The sequence below is a fragment of the Danio rerio genome, chromosome 17 (genome assembly GCF_049306965.1).
Source record: "Danio rerio strain Tuebingen ecotype United States chromosome 17, GRCz12tu, whole genome shotgun sequence".
In the NCBI taxonomy this organism is placed as follows: domain Eukaryota; kingdom Metazoa; phylum Chordata; class Actinopteri; order Cypriniformes; family Danionidae; genus Danio; species Danio rerio.
This window is the reverse complement of record NC_133192.1, coordinates 12,669,339-12,694,352: the sequence shown is the minus strand read 5'-3', so window position 1 is coordinate 12,694,352 and position 25,014 is coordinate 12,669,339. Positions and strand designations below refer to the sequence as shown.

Here is a 25,014-nt window from a genome sequence, read left to right as displayed (position 1 = left end):
TTTCATAAACAAAGAATAATGTTTTTTAGCTATATATCACCATTCTATATTGGACAGCTTTTTTAATTTGATGACTGAACCTACAAATTGAGTCAGATAAACCTAAACAGTGATTGCTGGATCAGGGGCAAGGTCATAAGAACAAGCCCCAGAGTAGAATCTGAACATTTTGCTCCAAATCTCAAAAGGTTTTGGCCATGACCAAAAAATATGTCCTATGAAGCCTTCAGCTTCACATTTATTACATTTACAGGAGATAGAGGACTAGAATTTATTAAGCTTAACCCTATAGAATAATGAAGCCAATGCACACTTTTATATTGGATTAGGTGTCTTGAGTTAATAGAACATGTCAAGAGTTTAGATGCAAAAAACATCTGAAATTTCCATAGAAAATTTACTTTTTTCTCAGCATCCTTTGTTTATGTTGAGATATTTTACTTTAAAGCCCAGGAAAAGGACTTAATCTTTGCCATTTAAGTGATATGAATACACATAAAAAATACTCCTTTTAGGGAAATGTTTCAAAAGGCATTTAGAGGTTTTTGCATCTTCACACTCTTATGTATTTATTATGACCTTGATAGACTTTTTCCAGTCCCCATTGGTAATTATAATCTGTAAATCTTTCAAGAATCTTTCAAATACAAAGTAGATATGTCAAACTGATTATTACAAACGGCTATAAAATGGGAAATCAAAATAGAGGCATCAGGAGAGGCAGAAATTAATTTATATACATCATGTTCATCTGCTCATCAAGTGGCCAAATTCTGGCTTTCTGAGGAAAGTGAAATGAGATGGTGAGTTTTTTTTTTCTGCTACACTTTTTAGTTTAAAACAAGTTTGACCATATATTTTTAAAATGATGGATGATAAAAAATTTGTATTTAAAAATAAGTATGTTTTTATTTTTCTTTATTAATTTTTTATTTGAATAAAACTCATAGCATTATTTATATAACTGTAGTAAATTAAAGTTTAAATGCAAATTCTTTGTAATAAAGCAGTATAAGCACTCTAGAAAATATTTTTAGTACGTCAAAAAGATTCGGCGAAGATTAGTAATTAAAATGTCACTACAATGCATTATTTAAACCTCATAATTGAATAGAAAATGAGGTGAATAACTGCAGAAAAGGTCCACTTTTTCAGAAAAAAGAGCCACCCTATCTAAAGGACTGTAAAATATCTAATTAAATTCCATGTTTAAAAACAGAACAAAAAATGCCTTAAGTTTTAAACAAAAAAGCCACACAGACAATACAATTTCTAAAAATTGTAAAACTACGTCTATTATCTTAAATCAATATCGATATTTACGGTAGTCTCATACGCGCTCGGCTATAACGTGCTTTACGGTAGATTATATAAAGCTGAGCTGGCCTTGTTCCGCTTCGACTGCTGCCTACAGTGACCGCACCGCGCGTTAACGGACAGTCCGCTCACAACAACCTGCCCTTTCCGTTCATATTTTCCGTTCATAATTGCTCAAATACACAAGTCTGAAGACGACGGTCACAATGAGCGCTATAAACGTGAAGAAGCTGAAAGTGAACGAGCTGAAGGACGAGCTAAAGAAAAGGAGTCTGTCTGATAAAGGGCTGAAGGCGGATCTTATGTCGCGCCTGCAGGCCGCACTAGACGAGGAGGCGCTCTCTGGTACTAACGGCTCCGAGCGTCGGTACGAGGACGGAGGAGACCCCGCCGGCAAAGACCTGGAGGAGGACCCGGTGGGAGAGAGCATGGAGGAGGAAGAAGAGGATGGAGGAAACGCGGAGGCCGAGCATGATGATATTATGGAGGAGGAAGAGGAGGACGCCGGGGTAGAGATGGATAAATCGGATGAAGACGCTCTTCTTAAAGATGATGATGGTGATGATGATGAAGATGAAGAGATGGAGAAATTCGATGAGGATGATGTGGCTCTTGACAAGGGTGAGATTATACGATGAAGATCGAGTAATTCATAGTTACTTTGTGTATAATTGGGCTAAAATAATTCATACTGTCAGCAGAACGCGTATACTGGGGTTTGTTATGGGCTCATTGCTGCTGTCCCATTTGTTTCTCCTTGAGTTACTGCTACAGTTTCAGGTTATATGATTTACAGCAATAGGCTTTACTTTGCTAAGTATGTAAGTATTTTATTTTATTCTAATCTAATATAGCTAAATGTTATACATAATTATATTAATTATAATAACATGCATAATATAATACAATGTATTTCTTTTTATTTCAAATATTTATTTCTAATAAAATATAAACTTATATTTTTACGTAATTTAATTATTTTCTTATTCCTATTTCCTTTATTTAGTGTTTTATAATTTTATTGATTATCCAATAGTTTTTCAATATATATATTTTTATGGTGAATGCAACATCTTCTTTACATTGTGCTACATATGTCAAACCTTAATGTAATACATATTTCATTAACCTAATTAAAGTATGAGAAATATCTGCAAATTAAATGCAAGAAATAATGAAAAAAATCCATTGTTATTTTTTTTTATTAAAAATGTACATTTTGATTTATTCATTTTATTTAATTGATCCCTTATAATGTCTTTGCACCAGTACACAGTTGAAGTCATAATTATTAGCTCCCCTGTTTATTTTTTCCCCAATTTCTTTTTAACGGAAAAGAAGCAGATTTTTTCAAAACATTTCTAACCATAATAGTTTTAATAACTCATTTGTAATAACTGATTTATTTTATTATTGTCATGATGACAGTAAATAATATTTTACTTAAGAATTTTCAAGATACTAGTATTCAGCTTAAAATGATATTCAAAGGCTTAACTAGATTAATTATTAACTAGGCAGGTAAGGGTTATTAGGCAAGTTATTGTATAATGATGGTTTGTTCTGTAGACTATTGGAAAATATGTTGCTTAAAGGGGCTAAAAACTCAAACACTATATATTTCATGTTTATTGACTACATGTTTTTAGTGGAAGTTAAACTTTTTCAGGTCCATAGATGCCCTACAGTATTGAGGAGCACCTCATGGTATTCTTTGTTGTCATTTGGCAGATGCTTCTACCCCCTTTGTGCTAAAGGGGGGTTAGTGGCTTTAGCCTACATCTGTGACCATCAAACAGGCCTTATGATGCTATTTTAATTTATTATTTAATTTAAAATAATGCTTTAATTTTCAAAAAAATGTATATTATTTTCCACTTTCTCTGCATTGCTGCAGCTCTGATTGAGTTTTGGTTTCAACCAAGCCCCTTTCTCTGGATAGCCAATATCTCTGATTGGCCATCTGATTCAGTCAGTGCTCTGTGACACCTCATTCATTTGTATACTATAGTCATGAACATTAGAAAAGCATTTTAAAGCATCATATGGCCTTGTCAAGTCTCGCCACTCTTTTAATTATTGTCTTAAGACATTAAAGTCATGTAGGACAACAAATCAACGTAGTGACATACTGTTGAGTGGTATCGTCATTTCATTTGCGATACGAGTACAAGTATTTTAACAAAGCATTGACCCGATACTGGTTTCAGTATCGGTGCATCGCTAATTTTTATGTCACAACATTTGCAGTTCTTCAAGATGCATGCAATTTGAATATGTAAATGTGTGTTACTCAGCTCAAAATTGCACAGTTTGCAGTTGTCTTGGCATCAACCTTCTGTCTGTACTCATACAATCCCGCAGTGTACAATACCCGCACTGTCTGACGTCGCTCCTTGAGCATAAATTTTCTTTTAAAGCACTGCTCATTGCAATTCATGCATACCCTAAACAAGAGTATAAATCCTCCAGTAATTCTGTGGACCATCATGTTACATCATGCCTGGTCCAGCAGGGAGGTACTCTTCCTTACGCTTTATTGTTTGTTTTCCAAAGGGGATGCGGACAAAGACAAGAAAGATGAACAGAAGAATAAGAAGGGTGTAAAGAGACGCCGAGATGAACATGGAAGGGCCTACTTTGAATTTATTGAAGAAAGAAAATACAGCCGGTAAGAATTGTGCAGTCGGGCTGCTGGTACTCCTGAGGTTCCGCTGCACCTGAAAGATTTATGAGCAGTTCTGGCAGTAAAGAGCCAGATCTGACATCAGTGCAAAGAAACACACATTTTTACTGACCATTTGAAATAATTTTGAGCTTATAATAATATTAAGGGCATCTCTTTCACCTCAGTGCTCGGGCTGTTAAAGAATGAAATCAATGTGTTTTGGTGGAAGTTATATTGTATGGGTTATTGTTTTTATCAGATATTATGTTTAAATCGTATATTCTTCTTTTGTGTTATTATTATTGTTTATGTTGTGTTTAATTAATATATGTATTTGTTTATGTATTGGTGATATGCTAATTTGTCTTTTTTCTTTTTCCAGGTAATGCATTCACAACCACTAAACATTTTTATACTCTTAAAATGTAAATGTTAAACAATGATGAAATCAAAATGGTTATATTTAAATATGTATATTAATGCTGCACAATATATTGTTTCAACATCAACATTGCGATGTGCGAATCTGCAATAGTCACATCACAGGATCCGCAATGTCATATTGGGATTATAAGTAACCAGAAAACACGTCTCGTATCATGCGATTTGTGAAGTCGTTGCAAAAGACTTTTATTATTTTCTGTCTTTGTTTTAAAGGAATGTGACTAAGATTTCAGGAGAATTTGAAGCATTTAGGCACAAGTTTGTCGCTTTAATGGAGATGAATTGTGTTTAATTACTTAATACAGTAGAATAAAAACTGTGCAGTCTTAATTTACTTTTGATCATTAAATTTTTTAACTTCAATACTGTTAAACTGTCCAACCAAAAACCATTAACTGCACCCGCAGCTGTTTTTCAGTCATTTAAAACCCTCATGTCCCAGTCAGATCTCCAATTATGTGATGTTCACATTTATCTTGTGGATATTTCTCAGTAGTTTAGTCATTGTTGACACTGTTATTTTGTTTAACTAAGTGTCTGCTTTATATATATATATATATATATATATATATATATATATATATATATATATATATATATATATATATATATATATATATAATTTTTATTATTGTTTTTTGGATAAGATTAATATTTGTGTATAGGGAAAATCTATTCATTCATTTCTGCTTTTTATACTTTGACTATTTTGTACTCTATTTTTTTATTTATTTATTTATTTTTCATATAGTCATTTTAGAAAAAGATTTTCATATTACAATGTATACAGTATTGCAGGAAAACTAAACTAAATATTTTTCCCAATATTGTGCAGCCCTAATATATATTTTAAAAACTTATTATTCACTTAAATATATTATATTTTTTTTATTATTATTTATTGTTTATAGATTTTATATATTTTTAAATATTTTATTTTAATATATAATACAATTTTTAAAAATACCAACACAATATCAATGTTTTAACTTCTGATAAGTAAAAACCCTTTGACAATTTTTGAGAAATCCAGAGAAAATTATCTTTAAAATGCCTTTATAAAAAAAAAATTACAATAATAAAAAAAAATGGCTGTGATGCGCGCGCGCACACACACACACACACACACACACACACACACACACACAAATAAATGGACTTCAGATGCAAAAAATCTGACAGACTTTTGCATCTGAAGGCTAAGTGTATTTCACTTGATTACAAAATAGTAAATCAGCTAAATTATTTTCCTTTCTCTCAGGGCAAAGTCTCCTCAGCCCCCTCTGGAGGAAGAAGATGAAGAGTTTGATGACACAACCGTGTGTTTGGACACCTGTGAGTATGAAGATCTTACTTAAAAACAACTCGCAATATGTTTTTGATGCAAAATACTGGTGATATGGTAAAGCCTGCAGGTCACAACATCGTTTCTGCTGAATGTGCAGTCAGTCTGTAGCTTGTAATAAATACAGTCTCGTCTTTTCTCTTCAGACAACTGTGACCTGCACTTCAAGGTGTCTCGTGATCGCTACAGCGCCTCGTCTCTTACGATGGAGAGCTTTGCCTACCTGTGGGCAGGAGGACGAGGGTCTTATGGAGTGGACAAGGGCAAGGCTTGCTTTGAGATGAAGGTGAGAGTTCGCTCTTAAAGGCAAAATATGTACAATTTTCTCTAATGCTGTGCAAAGATTAATTGCATCCAAAATAAAAGTTTGTTTTGAGATATATGTATAGTGCTGCCTTTGGTGATTGCCTAAAGATAAATACAAAAAACAATGCATGTGGAATAATTACAGCAGTTGCTGTCATTGATCTTATATGAAGAGCTTGCAACATCATATGATGTCGTGTGCAGGTGCTGTAGTGCTGTCCCATTTTTTTAGGGAAAGATTTTGAAATCCTTTACCTTCACACTCTGTTTCAAGGGCCAAGGGGTAGGTGTAAAATAATACAATAGGGATTGGGCCTTGGTTGTCAGCAGAACATATTAATGTTTGCCCACTAGCAGCCATTCCCCTAATGGTGTAACATCATGTTAAAACTATCAATATGGTATATGCCGAGCTAGTGCTGTTCCCATGTTGATACACTTCTGGTGACCTGTTATTGTGAACTTTTTTTCCCTTTTATACGGTTCCTTATACAGCATCGATGTTGTAATGTCATTAAAATATATTCAGTTAAACGAACTTTAGCATTTATTTAGTTGCTCAAGCGTTAAATGAGACAAAAAGCTGTTTACTCGCACGCGCCTGTCAGAATCGGCACGCTAACGCAGAAGCTCCATTGAATACACTGGGGTAAAATAAATGCTCATATTATAAAGATATGGCAGGGGAAATGTAATTTAATGCGGTGCTGCTTGTACAATCTGAGACCCACTTTAAATCGGATATCATTTTTAAAGAAAACAGACCTTAAACGCACCGGATTTTGCATTGGCATTCAATTCGCCGGAAGCGCTTAACCCAGGTTACTGGCAAATTAAAAGTCCTATTAGCATGCTTCGGCATATACCCCATTGAGATCTCTTTAAATAAAAAATAATAATAATAAATAATGATTCTCTGTTAATCCAGAAAAAAAAATTACACGTCTTGATCAAATTATCCGGTTGATTTAGCTAAAAATGTTTGTTTTTATTTTTTGCATTTATATTTGAGATTGTTATAAAATGTTATGAATGGGAAACAATCAGATTTATCTGCTATGTACAGTGCTCAGCATATATAAGTACACCCCTCACAAATCTCTCTTTTAAATTCATATTTTTTATAGGAAGCTATACAATATTATATTTGTGCATACACATTAGATTAGTCAGTGTTAAAGGCAAATCTGGAGCTTATCTAACAAAATAACTTTCGATAACGGTCAAACTAGTACAGACAAATTTACTTGTTATAGAAAAATAATAAAAACAAATTTTAAAAAGAGGAAAAATCAAGAAAAGCAAAAAAAAAAAAAAACTATTTAGTTGAAATGTTAGAGGTTGTAATTTTTTTATTTAATTGCATTGTCTTTCAATTTCTGAATATGTTTGGTGACTAAAATATAATTCTAATAAATATATCGGTTTAATAAATCTGTTTTGTTAAAATGCACCAAAATACATCGCCTATATTCACTGAGAAATGGATACAAATATTCATCTTCAAAATGGAGTGTACTTAAATATGCTGAGCACTGTAATGGCTAAAATGGAAATAAACATACAAGTACTTCCACTGTGAGCAGGTTATCGAGAAGATCCCTGTTAAGCACATCTCCAGTAAAGGAATTGAAGATCACGATGTCCTGGTGGGCTGGTCATTGGCCAACAGCTCTTATCTGCTGGGTAAGGAGGGTCTTTATATTTAGTTCGAAAATGAATTTTTTAGAGGCGAACACCTAAATTCAAAGTGCATTCTTTATGCTGACAGGAGAGGAAGCTTACTCGTATGCCTTTTCAATGACGGCCAAGAAAACCAGCAATGCTGTGACAGAGGACTACGGGGAGACTTTTGACGAAAATGATGTTGTCGGTTGTTTTATTGTAAGTATACATGTGCTTTTAATCTCTCAGAATAAGTGTTTAACCACTGTGCAGTTGCTACTCTTGACCATTAAGTGGCGCCATGTGTATACACTACCATTTAAAGAGATGGTTCACCCAAAATTTTAAATTCTGTCATCATTTACTCACGCTTCACTTGTTCCAAGCCGGTTTGATTTAGTGTTATGACTGCGTTGCTTTGGATTGTGTTTTTGTATGTTTTGTCTGTTGTAGGTTATGGCGAGACTTTAGCGCACCTGATGCTTGTCAGCTCCCTTATTTAAACTCAGTGAGAGAGTTTACACAATCATCCATACACTAGCACTGACAACACCCACCGCATCCATTCATTTGCTTTTCAAACTGATTGAACATCCTGATACTGATGTTTTGATAATGTTATTTTCAATTGTGTTAGAATAGATATTATTTTTGACTTTATTTCACTGTGTCGTCTCCATTAATGTAACATCTTTGAGCCGGTTGTAACATTTACTTTCTTCTGTTGAACACAAAGGAAAATATACTGAAGAATGCTAGAAAAAACAGCCACTGACTTCTATAGTAGTCCATTAGTATTTTTCCCTAGTATTGATGTTAATAGATGTTTTTTCTACATTTTTCTGAATATCTTGTTTTGTGTTCAACAGAAGAAAGAAACTCTTAAGGGATTGGAAACCACTTGAGAGAGTAAATAGTTTTATTGAGAAACAATTGAGAGTGAGTAAATAATGAGGGAATCTTTGGGTTTATCTAGCCCATAATGGACTGTAAGATGTTAAGGAAATGATTACTTTTATAATTAGTATTTGAGTTTGCATTTAATTATTTAAAGTTATGACAGTAAAAACCGTTATTGTGCAAACGTTTTAATATGTTTTAATGTTAAATGGTAATCTATTAAATTGTTTTTTTCTATAATAAAAAAGTCATGAAAGAAGTTTTCCAGAAAACTTTTGAAAAGCGACTCTTTTTAAACTTGGTAGAAATAAGAAATGTTTACTGAAGACCACGTAATCTCACAAGAAGGATTCTTAAATTTTACATTCTGATGAAAACGCTATTTTTGTTTTATTTCAGTTTTTATTTTATTTTAAATTTTACTTAAGGTAATTTTGATTGTGGCAGCGACACGGTGGCTCAGTAATTAAAGATGAAGTCATAATTTTTAGCCCCCTTTTATTTTTCTCACCAAGTTCTGTTTAACGGAGAGAATATTTTTTCAACACTTTTCTTAACATATTAGTTTTAAAAACTCATCTCTAATAACTGTTTTTTTTTTTGTCTTTGCTGTGATGACAGTAAATAATATTTGAACTAGATATTTTTCAAGACACTTCTATACAGCTTAAAGTGACATTTAAAGGCTTAACTAGGTTAACTAGGCAGGTTAGGGTAATTAGGCAAGTTATTGTATAACGATGGTTTGTTCTGTACACTAAAGGGGCTGATAATTTTGACCTTAAAATGGTGTTTAATAAATTAAAAACTGTTTTTATTCTAGCTGAAATAAAACAAATAAGTCTTTTCCCAGAAGAAAAAATATGATAGGAAATACTGTGGAAAATTCCTTACTCTGTTAAACTTCTTTTGGGAAATATTTTGACTATAACTGTATGTGTATATTAAAATTAAACAGTTCAAAATAATTCTATGTGCTAATTCTGGTCATAGTATATCATGGTTTCTGTGTTTATTTGCCAGAACTTTGATGGAGCAGAAGTGGAAATCTCCTTCTCCAAGAATGGAGAGGATCTGGGAAAGGCGTTTACAGTGAGTAAGGATGAGCTAAAGGGAAAGCCGCTCTTCCCGCACGTCCTCTGCCACAACTGTGCTGTTGAGTTCAACTTCGGCCAGCAAGAAAGCCCATTCTTCGCTCAACCGGATGGATTTACACTCCTGCAGCAGATCCCCGTTCATGATCGCATCAGAGGACCGAAGGGCCCAGAGAACAAGAAAGACTGTGAGGTCAGTTTCATATTCAAGCGGAACGTTACATTTTCTACATTTTTAATAGTATTAAATCAGCCATGTTTTAGGTTTATGTTTATAAATGATGTCATTGATGACGCAGGACTCAGATGGGGGACAGGAAGTGACTCTTTCTATAAAGGAATCGCTATCAGAATGTCAAAATTATTCTGTTTTTATGTTGTTTATAATTGTTTAAATCGGCCAAAATAAGAAATGCCTAACAGCTTTTATAGGCTTCCAAAAGTTTTTACTCATAAAAGAGGGAAAGTTTAAGAAACTGGCTGAAAAATGGGGGAAAAGGTGGCATGTATTAAAAATGTATTCAGTACATCCATGTGTACAAGCTTTTTTTGAATGCAATAATTTGTCTGACAGTACCTATAGTTATTAAATAAAGGCCTGGCTATGTGTATAAATAGGTCAATGCGTTATATAAAAATCAGATACAAGCACCAACACACTTATTTATATTCTCCTGGAATTTGTATAACACCCTGCCATGTAATCGCTGTGATGAAATCTCTATCTTGTTTTGCAATAATCTAAGCCTTTACTGGCGTTTTGGTGGAATAAACAACCGTAACGTGAACATTTATATCTATAAATGCAGCAGCAGTGAATGTTTGGTTTCTTGATGGTAAATTTTATTGACTGAACAAAAAAAAAATGCAACTCCTGCAACCAAAACTAGATGTTCATTATTGTGGAGCACTTTTTTCCCTTTTAAAATATATGAATAATAATGTAGACTATGCATCCACGCTTTTGTATATAGTAATTTTTATTTATAATAAACATGTTTTTAACCACATTGTAAAGTGTATAGTGTGTACAAGAATACCGTAGCATAGTAAACTCATAAACTGTAATAAATCCTGTAACGTCATAATGTCATTGTGATAATGTCAACACAACGTCAAGCTGTTACTTCATTAGACATTAATATTTGGTTGATTTTCAGGTTGGACATTGACGTCGGCCTGACATGGGGTTCTGACGTTTACCCGATTTTCATTTCCAAACAAAATGCAATGTCACCATGACGTTGGGTACATCCATGTCAGTCTGACGTCATGTTGACATCCTGTGCTTGCTGGGTAGCATTCAGCTTAAAGTGCAAATATAATTCAATTCAATTCAGCTTTATTTGTATAGCGCTTTTACAATGTAGATTGTGTCAAAGCAGCTTCACATAAATGGTCATAGTAACTGGATCAGAGTAGTTCAGTTTTTAGTGTTTAAGTTCAGTTCAGTTTAGCTCAGTTCAGTGTGGTTTGAAGTCATTATTGAGAGTCCAAACACAGAGTAAATTCCTCGATGAGTAGCTTTTCAGATCCTGAACCATGCAAGCCAGTGGCGACAGCGGAGAGGGGAAAAAACTTCACCTATAGGAGAGTGAAGAAAAAAAAACCTTGAGAGAACCAGACTCAGTTCGGCACGACCATTTTAATTTCTCCGCTGGCCAAAAGTCTTGTGCAGAGCTGGCCTAACTAGATTAATTGGGTTAACTAGGCAAGTCAGTGGATAACAGTGGCTTGTTTTTATAGTGAATCATAAAAGAGGGCTAATATTATGGAATTAAGTTATCAATATTTTTTTATTGCAGGCAAAAGACATAAGACTTTTGCCTAGATATATATAATTTATATTAAATAATATATATATTTTAAAGAGTTTAAGTTTCACAGGAGGGCTAATAATTTTTTCTTCACGTATATGCTGGTGAAGTGTGGATTTATGGCTCAGTTCAAATGAAAAAAAACTCATTTTGATCTAACAGCCTGTTTGCAATACACAATTTAATTACAATATGAAGGCATAAATTGATAAAGTGCTATAAAACAAACACTTGTATTTTGTATGTTCTCTTTCTGGTGGCTCAGTGGTTAGCACTGTGGCCCCCTTCAAGAAGATCGCTAGTTAAAGTCCTGGCTGAGTCGGTTGGCATTTCTGTGTGGAGTTTGCATGTTCTCCCCATGTTGGCGTGGGTTTCTTGCCTGTGCTTCGGTTTCCATCACAAGTCCAAAGGTGTGTGGTATATGTGAATTGGATGAACTCAACTGCCTGAAGTTTATGAGAATGTGTGCGAATGCAAGAGTGTATGGGTGTTTCCCTTTAACCGGTTGCGGCTGGAAGGGCATCTGCTGCATAAAACATATGCCGGAATTGTTGGCGGTTCATTCCGCTGTAGTGACCACTGATAAATAAGAAACTTAGCCGAAGGAAAATGAATGGTTTCTTTTTATTAGACTGATGAAATAGCCTTTATATAAGCCACATGTGTATGAAATAGTGTTTTGTTGTTGTTGTTTTATATATAAAATCAGTGAAATCTGTGAAAATCATAAACACTGAAATCCTCTGCAAATCCTCTCAGGTCATTGTGGTGGTCGGACTGCCTGGATCTGGAAAAACGGAGTGGGTCACAAAGCACACAGAAGCCAATCCTGGAAAATACAACATTCTGGGGACGGACACAATCCTAGAGAAGATGATGGTGAGTGTTAACAGACGACAATGCATCTCATTCACTAAACATGCGTGCGCACACATTTTGCATGAAATGTGTGTGTGGTAATTTTACATCATGATTTATCAACATTTTTCTTAAATTTATTGTAGATGTACATTAAAAGGTTCGCCTGAACCTTATAAACATGTATAAAACTACATATAATTAGATACATTATTTACTGGGTGGATAAAAAATAACTAGATGTTAAATATTGATAATACAGTATACCTTCACCGGCCACTTTATTAGGTACACCTTACTAGTATCGGATTGCATCCCCTTTTGCTTTCAGAACTGCTTTATTCCTTCATGGCTTAGATTTAACAAGGTACTGGAAAATTCCAATGAGATTGTGGTCCATATTGACAAGATAGCATCACGCAGCTGCTGCAGATTTGTCGGCTGCACATCCATGATGCAAATCTCCCGTTCCACCACATCCCAAAGGTGCTCTATTGGGTTGAGATTTGGTGAATGTGGAGGCCATTTGAATACAGTGAACTCGTTGTCTTTTTCAAGAAACCAGTCTGGGATGATTTGCGTTTTATGACGTGGTGCGTTGTCCTGCTGGAAGTAGCCATCAGAAGATGGGTACACTGGTCATAAAGGGATGGACATGGTCAGCAACAATACTCGTGTAGGCTGTGGCGTTGACACGTTGCTCAATTGGTACTAATGGACTAATGGTGTGCTCAGAGATGCTCTTCTGCATACCTCGGATATAACAAGTGCTTATTTCAGTTACAGTTGCCTATCTATCGGTTCAAACCAGTCTGGCCATTCTTCTCTGGCATCAACATGGCATTTGCACCCACAGAACTGCTGCTCGCTGGATATTTTCTCTTTTTCAGATCATTCTCTGTAAACCCTAGAGATGTTTGTGTGTGAAAATCCCAATAGATCAGCAGCTTCTGAAATACTCAGACCATCCCATCTGTCACCATCAACCATGCCTTGTTCAGAGTCACTTAAATCCCCTTTCTTCCCCATTCTGATGCTCGGTTTGAACTGCAGCAGATCGTCCTGACCATGTCTACATGCCTAAATGCATTGAGTTGCTGCCATGTTATTGGATAATTAGAAATTTGCGTTAGCGAGTAGTTAGACAGGTACGCCTAATGAATATGTAGTTCTTTTCCTTTGTCTTTTTTTTTTGATGCCATATTTGTCTTTTTCCGGATGAGTGCCTCTTTGCTTAAAAGCCTTTATATGTAGTTGGTTTGGGCGTGTATTATGCAAATTATTAACCTAGTTTACACAGGCACTCACAAGACTCCAAATTCACTAGCAGAAGAAGGAGTTTAAGAACAAGCTTGTGTGTGTAGGTCTGTGTTGTGAATTGAGCAGTAATTTTTTTGAGTGGTTCAAACGTGTGTATGAATATGAAAACATACACATGCAATGTATTATTACAAAAATTACATTACCGATGTGTTTTTGATGTTTCGATTCAGATTTCCACGCTGAAACGACAGATGAAAGACGTGACAAAGCTCTTAGAGATTTCCCTGCGTGCTCCTCTGTTTCTGGGTAAATTCATTGAGATCGCAGCACGGAAAAAACGCAACTACATTCTCGATCAGGTGAATAAACTAAGTGTCATATTAAACTATACAGTAATCTCTGCACCCTGTACGTGTGACGTTAAGTTCATTGTTGTATTTTCGTTTAGACCAATGTTTCAGCTTCAGCCCGGAAAAGGAAAATGTGCCTGTTTGCCGGGTTTCAGCGTAAAGCAGTGGTCGTCTGTCCGACAGATGAGGAATATAAAAAGAGGACGCTGAAAAAAGCAGAAACTGATGGCAAAAAAGTACCTGAACAGGCAATCAGAAAAACCAAGAGTAAGATCTTTGCTTCAAGCTGAACTTGATCTAAATTGTGTGCAATATTGTTGTTTTAGCATCATGTATTATCTGTAAATTGTAATGCTGTTTATTAGGTGCTTTATTATGATTGTATTTATTTATTTATTTAGTTTGTTGACACTTATTTATTCACACTTAATTGGTTTAGGTTTTAATAACTCTTCTGTTGTATGCTTCTATCGTAATTTTGTTAGTTTTGATATATATATATATATATGTGTGTGTGTGTGTGTGTGTGTGTATAATTACGTTTTTGAATCTGTATTTTTGTTTTTGATTTTATACATTTCCTACTTATAAAAACTAAATTTAGTTTTAATTATCATTAATTATTTTAATGATCAAAATTTGTTATAAAATCAAAATTAATAAAAAAACAAAAACAAATTAAACTTAATTTATTAAATTAAGAACAATCTATCTAATATTTGTAATATTTACATTACATATTGTTTTAGTTTATTTTACACGGGCATGGTTAGGAGGCCAGTGGGCCAAATTGGCCAGAACACTTTTGTTTGTTTGTTTGTTTGTTTGTTTGTTTGAAAGACATTCTGGGATTTTTAAACTCCACGTTAAGGTCTGGACCTCGGTTTAATGTCTCATCTAAAAGGCAGTGCTCACTGTGCATTATAGAGTCTCCATCAATATACTGGGGTGTTAGGGCTGACACAGATCGCAGTTTGAGCACCTGCTGCTGCTCTTACTAACACCACTTCTGGCAGCAACATAGCTTTGTTCGTATACTTTATTGTCCCTTAAGGGGAAATTTTCTGTGGATTCAGAGCACTTCAGCAAGTTCTGACACAATAAAAATAAGCAAATATACAAAAGAATTACATACAGGGAAAAAGCATAAGCACACTATCGATCAGTGTTCAATAGTCTGATTAAGACTGGGATAAGAGTTCTTAATGACACTCAAATGCAGCTTGATAAAAAAAAGTACATGATTTACTTATCAACACCAAAGTACCATAACCTTCGTAGGAAATACAGTCTTTGATGAAGCTTTTTACAGATTCGGTTTACGTGAATGTCCCATGTTAGAGACCTGTCTATGTAAATTTCCGAATACTTGTAGGACTGTACCTGAGTGATTTCTTGATTATGTACAAACACTGGTAAATGCTCAACAACACAATTTGGATCAAAGATTGTTTCCTTTGTTTTTTGTTTTCTTTTGTTTTTTGTATTTTTAAAAAGTTTTCATCACACCACTCAACAAATGAATTTCAGAAAAATAAACAGAAACAGGATTTTTTTTTTTTTTTCAGCAAGCTTAAAATCTTAAAATGATCATATTTTCGTCAGCTTTCCTTGTGGTCCCGGCGCAGCCCTGCTTAGCTTCAGTGGGAGACCATGTGAGAGTTGCAGATAACTAGCTGCCGGCAATACATCTGTTGTATTTTTAAATAAAAAAGCAAATAATAATTATATTATATTATTATTATTATTTGTGTTTTATATTTTTATTATTCTATTCTTTCCTTTTTTATTATTTCCATTTAATTTTTAAATATATTTTACATTATTGTTATTTTTTTATTCAAAGCAAATGCTGTTGTGCTTCTGTCTTTTTTATTAAATAAAAATAAATGTTAAATCTTCTGCTCCTTCAGGAATATACTCGTTGCCAGTGGAAGGTGATTGCTTCAGTGAAGTGCTGTATGTGGAGCTGCAGAAGGAGGAAGTAGCCAAACTTCTTGAACAGTATAAAGAGGACAGCAAAATCTGTTCTCTAGAGCCGAAACCCATCCAGGCAGGGGTTCAGTCCAAGAGAAGAAGCTCAAAGGGACGAGGAGGAAAAAACATGTTCAACCGTGGTGGAGAAGGAGGACTAGCTCAGAGAGGAGGAGGACGAGGAGGCTTTCCGCACAGAGGAAACTTCATGGGTGGTACGTCAATTCATTCACTTCAGTTCAGCGCCACCATAGATGCATACATTAGATGTCGCCTACCCTGCAGTTGTCTATTAGAAGGAATGCGTCAATATGTGCCCTCCAGAAACTTGCGTTCTGTGAATGAACGTCGCCTCGTGGTTCCATCCCAAAGAGGGAAGAAATCACTTTCGCGAACGCTCACGCTCAATCTGCCCAGTTGGTGGAATGAACTCCCTAACTGCATCAGAACAGCAGAGTCACTCTCTACTTTCAAGAAACGACTAAAAACTCAACTAGTTAGTCTCCACCACACTTTCTAATCTGCAATTGCCTCTCTGAATATCACACTAACTGTACCCAAAAAAAAAAAGAAAAAAAATATCCAATACTACTAATACTTCCCTTCTTAGACTTTACAGACCTGAAACTTGCCTACAGCACTTATTCATTGTTGCTCTTAGTTGTGTAAATTGCTTCCTTGTCCTCATTTGTAAGTCGCTTTGGATAAAAGCGTCTGCTAAATGACTAAATGTAAATGTAAATGCAATAGAGCCGCTATTTTAGTACAGGGTAGCGCTCCTTTGAAATGAATGCGGGACCAAGGTGCAGTGGAGGACTGTGGCCATCCAAAACCAGAGATATACACATACATCTATGATCAAGAGGTTTCCCGCTGGTCATTATGCAAATATTTTTTTTAATTACTAAAATTATAATTTTACATTACTTTTCTACATCAATGGATGAGTGGCTGCACGGGCATTGCTGACAAAAATATTCCACAGTTTTTTTTTGTTTTTTTTTTAAAGGATTAATCATTTGTGCAGTCATGTTTTGACCGCTAGTTTGCCGGTGATTAAAATTAAGCTAAACAGCAGGGGCCTCATGTACGAAGACTTGCGTTGAAATCATACTAAAACATTGCGTACGTACAAAGCTGTAAATGTGCGTACGCAGTAAACAATTCAGATGTATGAAACACTGCGTACGCCGAATCACACACACATTCCCTTTGTACGTCCGAATGAACGTGAAACTGACAAACGTGCATAAGCGCAAAATCCCTCCCCCGTATGAATATGCTAATTACTATACGTTGGCAAAACCAACCAAAAAAGCAATGTCAAAAGCAAGCTAGAAGAGAAACTTTGAACAGAATAGACAGGTAGACCGAAGAAAATGGTGTTATTTGAAAGTTTGTTCTCCAGAATTAATAACAAAAGAAAAAAAAATAGAGTGGGAGAGTTTAGCTGACGTGGTTAACACAGTTGGGTCTGAACATCGCACTGAGTAGATAAAAAAAAATAGTGCAATGTGTAGGTGTAAAATGTTGTTGTATTTTAACAGCGCGAGTGGCGTTGCTCGTAAAACGCATGGCAACATGTTTTGACACATTCAAGCATGAACTCGGTTCGAATCCAGCGTCTGATGAAGACGTTCTTTTTTTTTTTCCCCGCTACATATCAGATTTTGCCTACTCTTCATCACGAGGAAGACAAGTAGGAATCGTTAATAAGTGTGTGCATCATATATTATTTGCACATTTATTGAATGGAAATGTTTCTGATTCACGTATACAAATTCGTCTTCAGGTGGCACTTTTATACCAATGTGTGTGCAGTCTATCGCTCCGATTACATTGGGAAAACCGGCAAACGCTGCAAATTGCACTTTAATGTTTGGCTGGTCAACTGCATGGTATGGAAATCTTATATACCTGCTAGACATGCGGATGAACCTGTTCCATTACACAGCTGCCATTACACGGCTCAAAGATGTAGTGTGCAATTTAACACAACTGCCTCGAGTAGTTGCCAATGGAATTAAATCAAACACACACAAGAAATGAACGTACGCCAGGCATGAAGTTGGTGTGGAAGAACGCACATTCTCACGTTCATTTCATTGTTGGGAAATCCAAACGCGGGCATGAAACCTGGCGTACGCAAAGTTTTTGTGCGTACGCAGCATTGATACATGAGGCCCCTGGTTATTAAGAATCTTGAATAGGCTACTATAGTGATGAAAATCTGCTAAAAAATGTCAAACTAAACATAGATATTCTCGACACATGAAACTGTAAAGCCTGCAGCCCACAACAAATGTGGAAAGTTATAGTTTATCATATTTAACAAACCATTTACTATATTTATGTGATTTTGCTCACATGGACAGTTTAGTATTAATCAGATGATGTCATTACGCTGCTCTGCCATCAGCCAATCGTTGCATTGCTGATCATGATTTTAAGGATCCATACATCTGTACTTCACAACACACAGCGATCTCAGATCAGTTCAATCAGACATTTTTATCTGATTCACAAACTTGTTTGAAGTACCAAATTAGCCAGAGATCAGTTAAATCATCTTATATCATTTAAGGTATGAAGAACAGACCCCTGGTGTGCATGGGCCTTATGAGTAGTTCAAACTACAACATTTATGAGCCCTTTTAAATGAAACATTCTACTTTTTGCACAGTTCTGTGAAATCCTGTGAAACTCTTGTGCAAAAGAAACGCCCACAAAGAAGGAACACAGGAAATTCCCTTACCATTGCATTAGGAAGAGACAGATTCAACAGCATTATAGCATTAGTATGCACTTTTTCGCAATGTCACCATCTTTATTTTACTAACTTTCTGCAAGATGACCTCATGCATCAAAAAAATCAATACTACCATCTAGTGGACTGTAACAGCTTTTTTACCATCCATCCAAATAGTTTTATAAAATATATAAATAATACGTAAAGAAGTGTTATAAAATTTAAGTGCTGGGCAGCGATGAATCGTGATTATGCAAACAATTTAAATGTGTGTAGTGCTTATTTTTTATGTGTATATGTAAATACACACAAACATGCACATATTTGAGAATGTTTATAATTAGAATTCAAAAAAAGTGTATATTATGATAGAAATTATTTATAAGTTTAAGTATCTTTGTGTAACCCACCGGTCCTATTACACCCAACCTGGTCTGAGCTTAGATCGAACCGGTAATTCTTTGCATGAGAGTCAGTTGCTTAAACAAGGAGGCCATGGCCTCTAGCATCTGTCTCTAGAGACGTTTAGAGGTCAGAGGAGTGAGGTTTACCTGCATAGCACATCACAAGCTGGCCTCTGTTAAACTCACCTCCTATACCTCACTGCCATCCCGGACGAGCCCCCGTGTGTAACCCACCAATCCTACTGCACCTAACTCGGTCTGAAGTGGGATTGAATCGGCGATTCTTTGCATGGAGTCAGTGACTCTATCAAGGACCATCAGGAGCACTAGTGTCTGTCGCTAGAGCACCATTAGAGGTTAGAGAAGTGAGGTTTACCTGCATAGCACTTGCCAGCTTCCCTCTGTGACATATATTACAAACCACTTTATATATAGTTTTATTTCTAAATGTATATTATACACACACATATATTAAGTCAAAACAAACTTTTATTTTGGATGTGATCAATCTTTGTACTTTAAAATATTGATGATATATTGATAGCTCGAAGTAAATGGACAAAGTCGAACTGCTTCAAGCAGCCTGAATGAGAATGTGACACACTTCAGAGTGTAATCATGTGATGTTTTCTTTTTGTTCGGCAGTGCCTATTCCTCGTGGTGGGTTCAGAAGACCACCGATAGACTTCCTTCCTCCGCATGCCTTCAGAGAAGTCTTCAGTCGGGGCAGTTTCAGCCGGGGCATGGTGATGCCCAATAGAGGCGGTGCTCCCAGACCGGGACCAGGACGGGGAAACATGGGGAACAGAGGAGGAGCCATGCACAGGGAACACATGGGGCACGGTGGAGGGGGCAACTTTAACCAGGTGAAGCAGCACTATTGGTTGAATATTAAAAAAGCATTCTTATCTCACACCAATCAGATATGCATTCAGAAGTAGCAGCTTATTGCAATATACACTACCGGTTAAAAGTTTGGGGTCGGTAGGATTTTCAAATGTTTTAAAATGAGTTTCTCCTGCTCACCAAAAATACAGTACACTTTGTAAAATTTATAAGGAAATGTTATTGCACTATAAAAGAACTGCTCAAAAATAATTTGATTCAATTTTATCATTTATTCCAGTAATTTTTGATGAAATTTCAGCTTCATTACTCCAAACTTCAGTCACATGATCCTTATAATCATGAAATCACTCTAATATTAATTATTATTATTATTATTATTGGTAATAGTAATAAAAGAAATAATGACTGGAGCAATAATTTCTTTTCTAACTACATACAATAAGAAAGCAGTTATTATTTTTTTTTTGATAAATATTTAACAATTTATTTACCTTTAATAAATGTCGGCTTGATGAACAGAATAATAATTAAAAAAACATGAAAAACTAATTCTGACCACAAACCTTTGACATGAAAATGTTATATTAACTTTTATTGTCATGATTTTAGTAATACTTTGTGTAGTATAAATTAAGTATTTTTATTTTAAATGTTCTGTTATTGTAAACCTTTTTTTATTGTAATCTTTAATTTAGATACTTTTGTTTTATTTCAGTTACATGTGGTTGTCAAGACACACTCTAAGTAAAGTTTTTCAAAGATTTATTTTTTTTTTTTACGTTTAAATTATTGCGTTAAAAAAAGTTTTATATCTGAAAAAATGTATTTAGTTGCCATGGCAGGATTTGCATTTATTGTCAATGTTTTGTTCTTGTAAAACTTTTTTTTTTTTTTTAATCTTTATTTTTGTTATTATTGATTCAATTCCAGTTTATTTATATAGAGCTTTTTACAATAATTTTTGTTTCAAAGCAGCTTTACAAAAGGTGACCATTATTGCATTACAATTACATTAATTAACGTCAACCGGATTTTCATATACAACCAAAATTCAAAGTTAGTCTGATATTGTATGCTAGCGTCAATTTTACGCCTGTGTGACGTCCGGTGTAGAGCTGCACGATTCTGTAGATGTAAAATAAAGGTTAATATGAGTCTGCAATTATTATTGTTTTTTCTAAAACATATGGTAGAACAACAATAAAGTTATTATGTGTAGGTCTACTGGTTTCTATAAATAATTCTAGTCTACTTATAATAATTCTGATGTTGAATTATGTTTGAGATATAGGCCTATGCTTGCAATCTGTCATTGAGAACATTATTAGACCATTTAATTCACTGGTAAAATCAACATTATATAGGCTAGAGTACTTTAACTGACACTGTAAACATTTATTTTCATGCACAACTGTGTGTTCTCTATGAAAGAAAAAACATCAAATGCTTGTCGTAATCATAACTCTAAAATGCGATATGATCATTTAAATGATGTGCACGCTTTCGGTTTCATTTTCACTGCTAAGTGCTGTTCATACTTCGCGCGAGGCTCTCAAACGATCACTCTGTGCAACAAACTGAATATTATTTACAACTTTATTACCTGTTATTCACAGCCTATGCAGGTTCTGTTCACTAAAGTAGCCGCGCGCACATTCTATCATTAAGTAGGGCGCACGCCCGCCCTCTCTGTGGTAACAGCTCACGGTCAGCAGCTCACGTCAAGTGTGATTTCGCGGCCGCAGATACAGCATTATATGAAGACAAAAATGACATTTTTAGGTAAATTGTACCTTATAAATACAGTATGTGACTCCTTTAACATCATGTGGAGGTGTCCAACAATGAAAACAATGAAAAGACTCGTGCAGCCGCCTTTGCTTCTCTCACAAACTTGAATGGCAGAATCGAAGAAATGCTGGATTAAAATCGTATAGGGGTTCGAATCTTTTTTCCATTAATTGTGCAGCTCTAGTCCCGTGCCTGCTGGGTATATTTGTTAGTTTGGTTTTGAAATGTGGGTAAACTTGAAAAAGTGTGAACATTGAATCATAAACCTGCTGTTTCCACAGAAGTTCAGGGGTCGAGGAGGAAATAATCGAGGATTTAAAAATGGCAACTTCAGGATGAGCAAGGCACAGGCTTTCAACGAAAGCTGGCAACAAGGGGTGAGTCCCTCAAATGTTATCGTGAAAAATAATTATTCTATAAAAAATTATACATATTAAATCAAACTATTATTTTGTATTTGATTTATTTATGGCGGTTCATTCCGCTGTGGCGACCCCAGATTAATAAAGGGACTAAGCCGAAAAGAAAATGAATGATTTAGTTATATTTTGGTAAGGTAGTAAAAATGTGGGTGGCACCATGGCTCAGTGGTTAGCACTGTTGCCTCACAGCAAGAAAGTTGCTGGTTCTAGTCCCGACTGGGCCAGTTGGCATTTCTGTATGGAGTTTGCATGTTCCCCCCTACAGTCCAATGACATGCAGTATAGGTGAATTGGGTAAACAAAATTGGCCATGGTGTATGAGTGTTTCCCAGTACTGGGTTGCAGCTGGAAGGGCATCCGCTGTGTAAAACATATGCTAGGATATGCGGTTCATTCCGCTGTGACGATCCCTGATAAATAAAGGACTAAGCCAAAGGAAAATGAATGAATAAATGAATGTAGTAAAAGCGCATCCTTTAATTATTTTTGTCTGATCTTTTTCTTTGACAGTTCTGTAATCGGAAGCCATGGAGTCATCCGTACAGTCCTTCATATTACTGAAAATAAGCTCACGTGAAGAACATCAGCTTTAACTTCAGAAGTCAAACATTCGCTTTATCTATTGTCTTCTTTTTAATAGGACATTGAGGAGAAATGACTCTAGAGCTTTCAGAGCTTCACAGGCTTTTTTTTTTATTATTGATATTTTATGTATGTGTTTGACCGCAGACTTGTATGCCAGTGCGGTTTAATTCAGGTCTCTTAGTATAACTTCAGGGTGGGATGTCTGACTTTTTGAAACTTTCAACTTTCTGATTTTTATGTGTGTGAATCTTTGTGTAGCAGTAAATCTCAGTAATATATGGAGGAATAGAGAAAGTTACATTTTAAAAGTAATCTATTACAATCTTAAGTCTGTATAAGTGTCAGACAAAAACATAAATAACATGACGCATACTTTCACATTACGCGTCTACACTTTCTAGTTCACCCAGAAATAAAAATTCTGTCATTTACTTATTCTTGTTTCAAACCTTAATGAGTTTCTTTTTTTTGTTGAACACAGAAGAAGATATTTTGAAGAAAAAAAAGGATAAACAAATTCTATGGAAGTTGATAGTTACTGTTTTGAGCATTCTTCAAAATATCTTCTTTTGTATTCAATAGAATAAAATAAAATAAACTGATGAATGTTTGGTTCCACTTGAGTGCAAGTATAGTGTGTAAATTTTCATTTTTTGGGTGAAGTGCAGTTGACTTTATTAGTTGGCATTTGATACAAACAATTACATTAATCAAATCAACTCACATTATTATAAACACACAGTTTCCCACAGAAAAAACCAACAAACAAACATCAGGTTAAAACAAAAATCAAGTACTTGATATATCCTAAAATATTGCAATTTATTATGAGCGACCATTGACGATTGGGCAAAGCTATTTCTATAATGTTTTGTCCGACTTAAAAACCATTGCTTTTACTAACACATATAATTAAAAAGAAGAGTGACTCAAGATTGTAATATATTACTTATAAAAATGCCTTTACCCAACATTCAATATAAGAACACCATTGTCAATGAACTTTGCAGTTATATGATGAACATGCTTCTGCTACAGTTATTTGTTTAGCTGAAAGAATATAAAACATTTTTTTGTCATGACAGCTCTCTGAGATTCAATAATTGGTAATGAATGTGGCAATGTTGATGTGTTTGGTCTTGGTGGAATAGATCTGCTACGCTGCTGCTGTTTGTTATTATGGTAGAATAAGTACCGAGACCTGCTACTGCCAGTATATTCACAGACATATCATCTGAGAATATAACACACTCGGGGGCGGACTGGCCATAGGGAGCACCGGGACATTTCCCGGTGGCCTGACGGTCTATCTGGCCTGCCACCTTGAGTCTGACCTGACTTTCAATTATTTTTTTCTAGAAATGCTGTCCTAAAAATGCTGTCCTAGTCCGCCCCTGAACACACTGCTGCTGCAAACATATAATATACACTTGAAGTCAGAATTATTAGCCCTCCTCCTGTGTGTTTTTCCCTAAAATTTCTGTTCAAAGGGAAGGACTTTTTTTTCTAAATATAATAGTTTTAATAACTAATTTCTAATAACTGATTTATTTTATCTATGCCGTGATGACAGTACATAATATTTTAATAGATATTTTTCAAGACACTTCTATACAGCTTAAAGTGACATTTAAGGTCTTAACTAGGTTAATTAGACAAGTTATGGTAATTAGGCAAGTCATTGTATAAGTCATTTCATTCTGTAGAGAATCAAAAAAACACATTGCTTAAGGGGGCTAATAATATTAATACAATAATAATAATAAAATGTTTTTTAAAAATTAAAAACTGCTTTTATTCCAACCAAAATAAAACAAAAAAGACTTTCTTCTGAAGAAAAAATATTATAGGAAATACTGTGAAAATTCCCTTGCTCTGTTAAATATCATTGGGAAATGTTTGAAAAAGAAAAAGGCTAATCATTTTGACTTCAAGTATACAGTATGTATCCCCTGTAGCAGTTCTAAACACAGGTGGAGCTGGGGCGGAGGAGGGTCTCTGAGAAACACACTGCAACACTACAGCATAGAATGACACTGAGCATTTAAAAAACTGTGGAGTGAGCTTATTGGCTGCCAAGGCAACGGCAACGTGTAGTTAATGATGTAGGAGCCGATTAGATGACCTATCAGTTTCAATGCAAGAAATTTCCATTACAATAAAATGAGATGTCGAAACATGTTTTGATCCGCAGACTGTATATATTTTTTAAA

The 25,014-nt window shown here is 35.0% G+C and overlaps 1 protein-coding gene across 3 annotated transcripts; it reads left to right on the top strand.

Annotated features, from left to right (window-relative positions):
- Window positions 1-1,399: 1,399 nt before the first annotated feature.
- Window positions 1,400-23,883, top strand: hnrnpua (heterogeneous nuclear ribonucleoprotein Ua). 3 transcript variants are annotated; one of them, XM_005158649.6, is made up of 14 exons: window positions 1,400-1,938; window positions 3,874-3,988; window positions 5,691-5,764; window positions 5,921-6,060; window positions 7,667-7,766; window positions 7,852-7,964; window positions 9,669-9,932; window positions 12,316-12,435; window positions 13,908-14,036; window positions 14,126-14,294; window positions 15,941-16,216; window positions 19,800-20,020; window positions 22,079-22,171; window positions 22,727-23,883. In XM_005158649.6, the coding sequence occupies exons 1-14, from the start codon at window positions 1,524-1,526 to the stop codon at window positions 22,775-22,777; spliced, it is 2,280 nt and encodes a 759-aa protein (XP_005158706.1). In that variant the 5' UTR covers window positions 1,400-1,523; the 3' UTR covers window positions 22,778-23,883. The 3 variants fall into 3 exon arrangements, with proteins under 3 accessions (XP_005158706.1, XP_694691.5, XP_073784305.1); XM_689599.11 differs by having other exon boundaries at window positions 22,076-22,171; XM_073928204.1 differs by lacking the exons at window positions 19,800-20,020; window positions 22,079-22,171; window positions 22,727-23,883 and adding an exon at window positions 16,752-17,433 and having other exon boundaries at window positions 15,941-16,314.
- The last annotated feature ends 1,131 nt before the right edge of the window (window positions 23,884-25,014 follow it).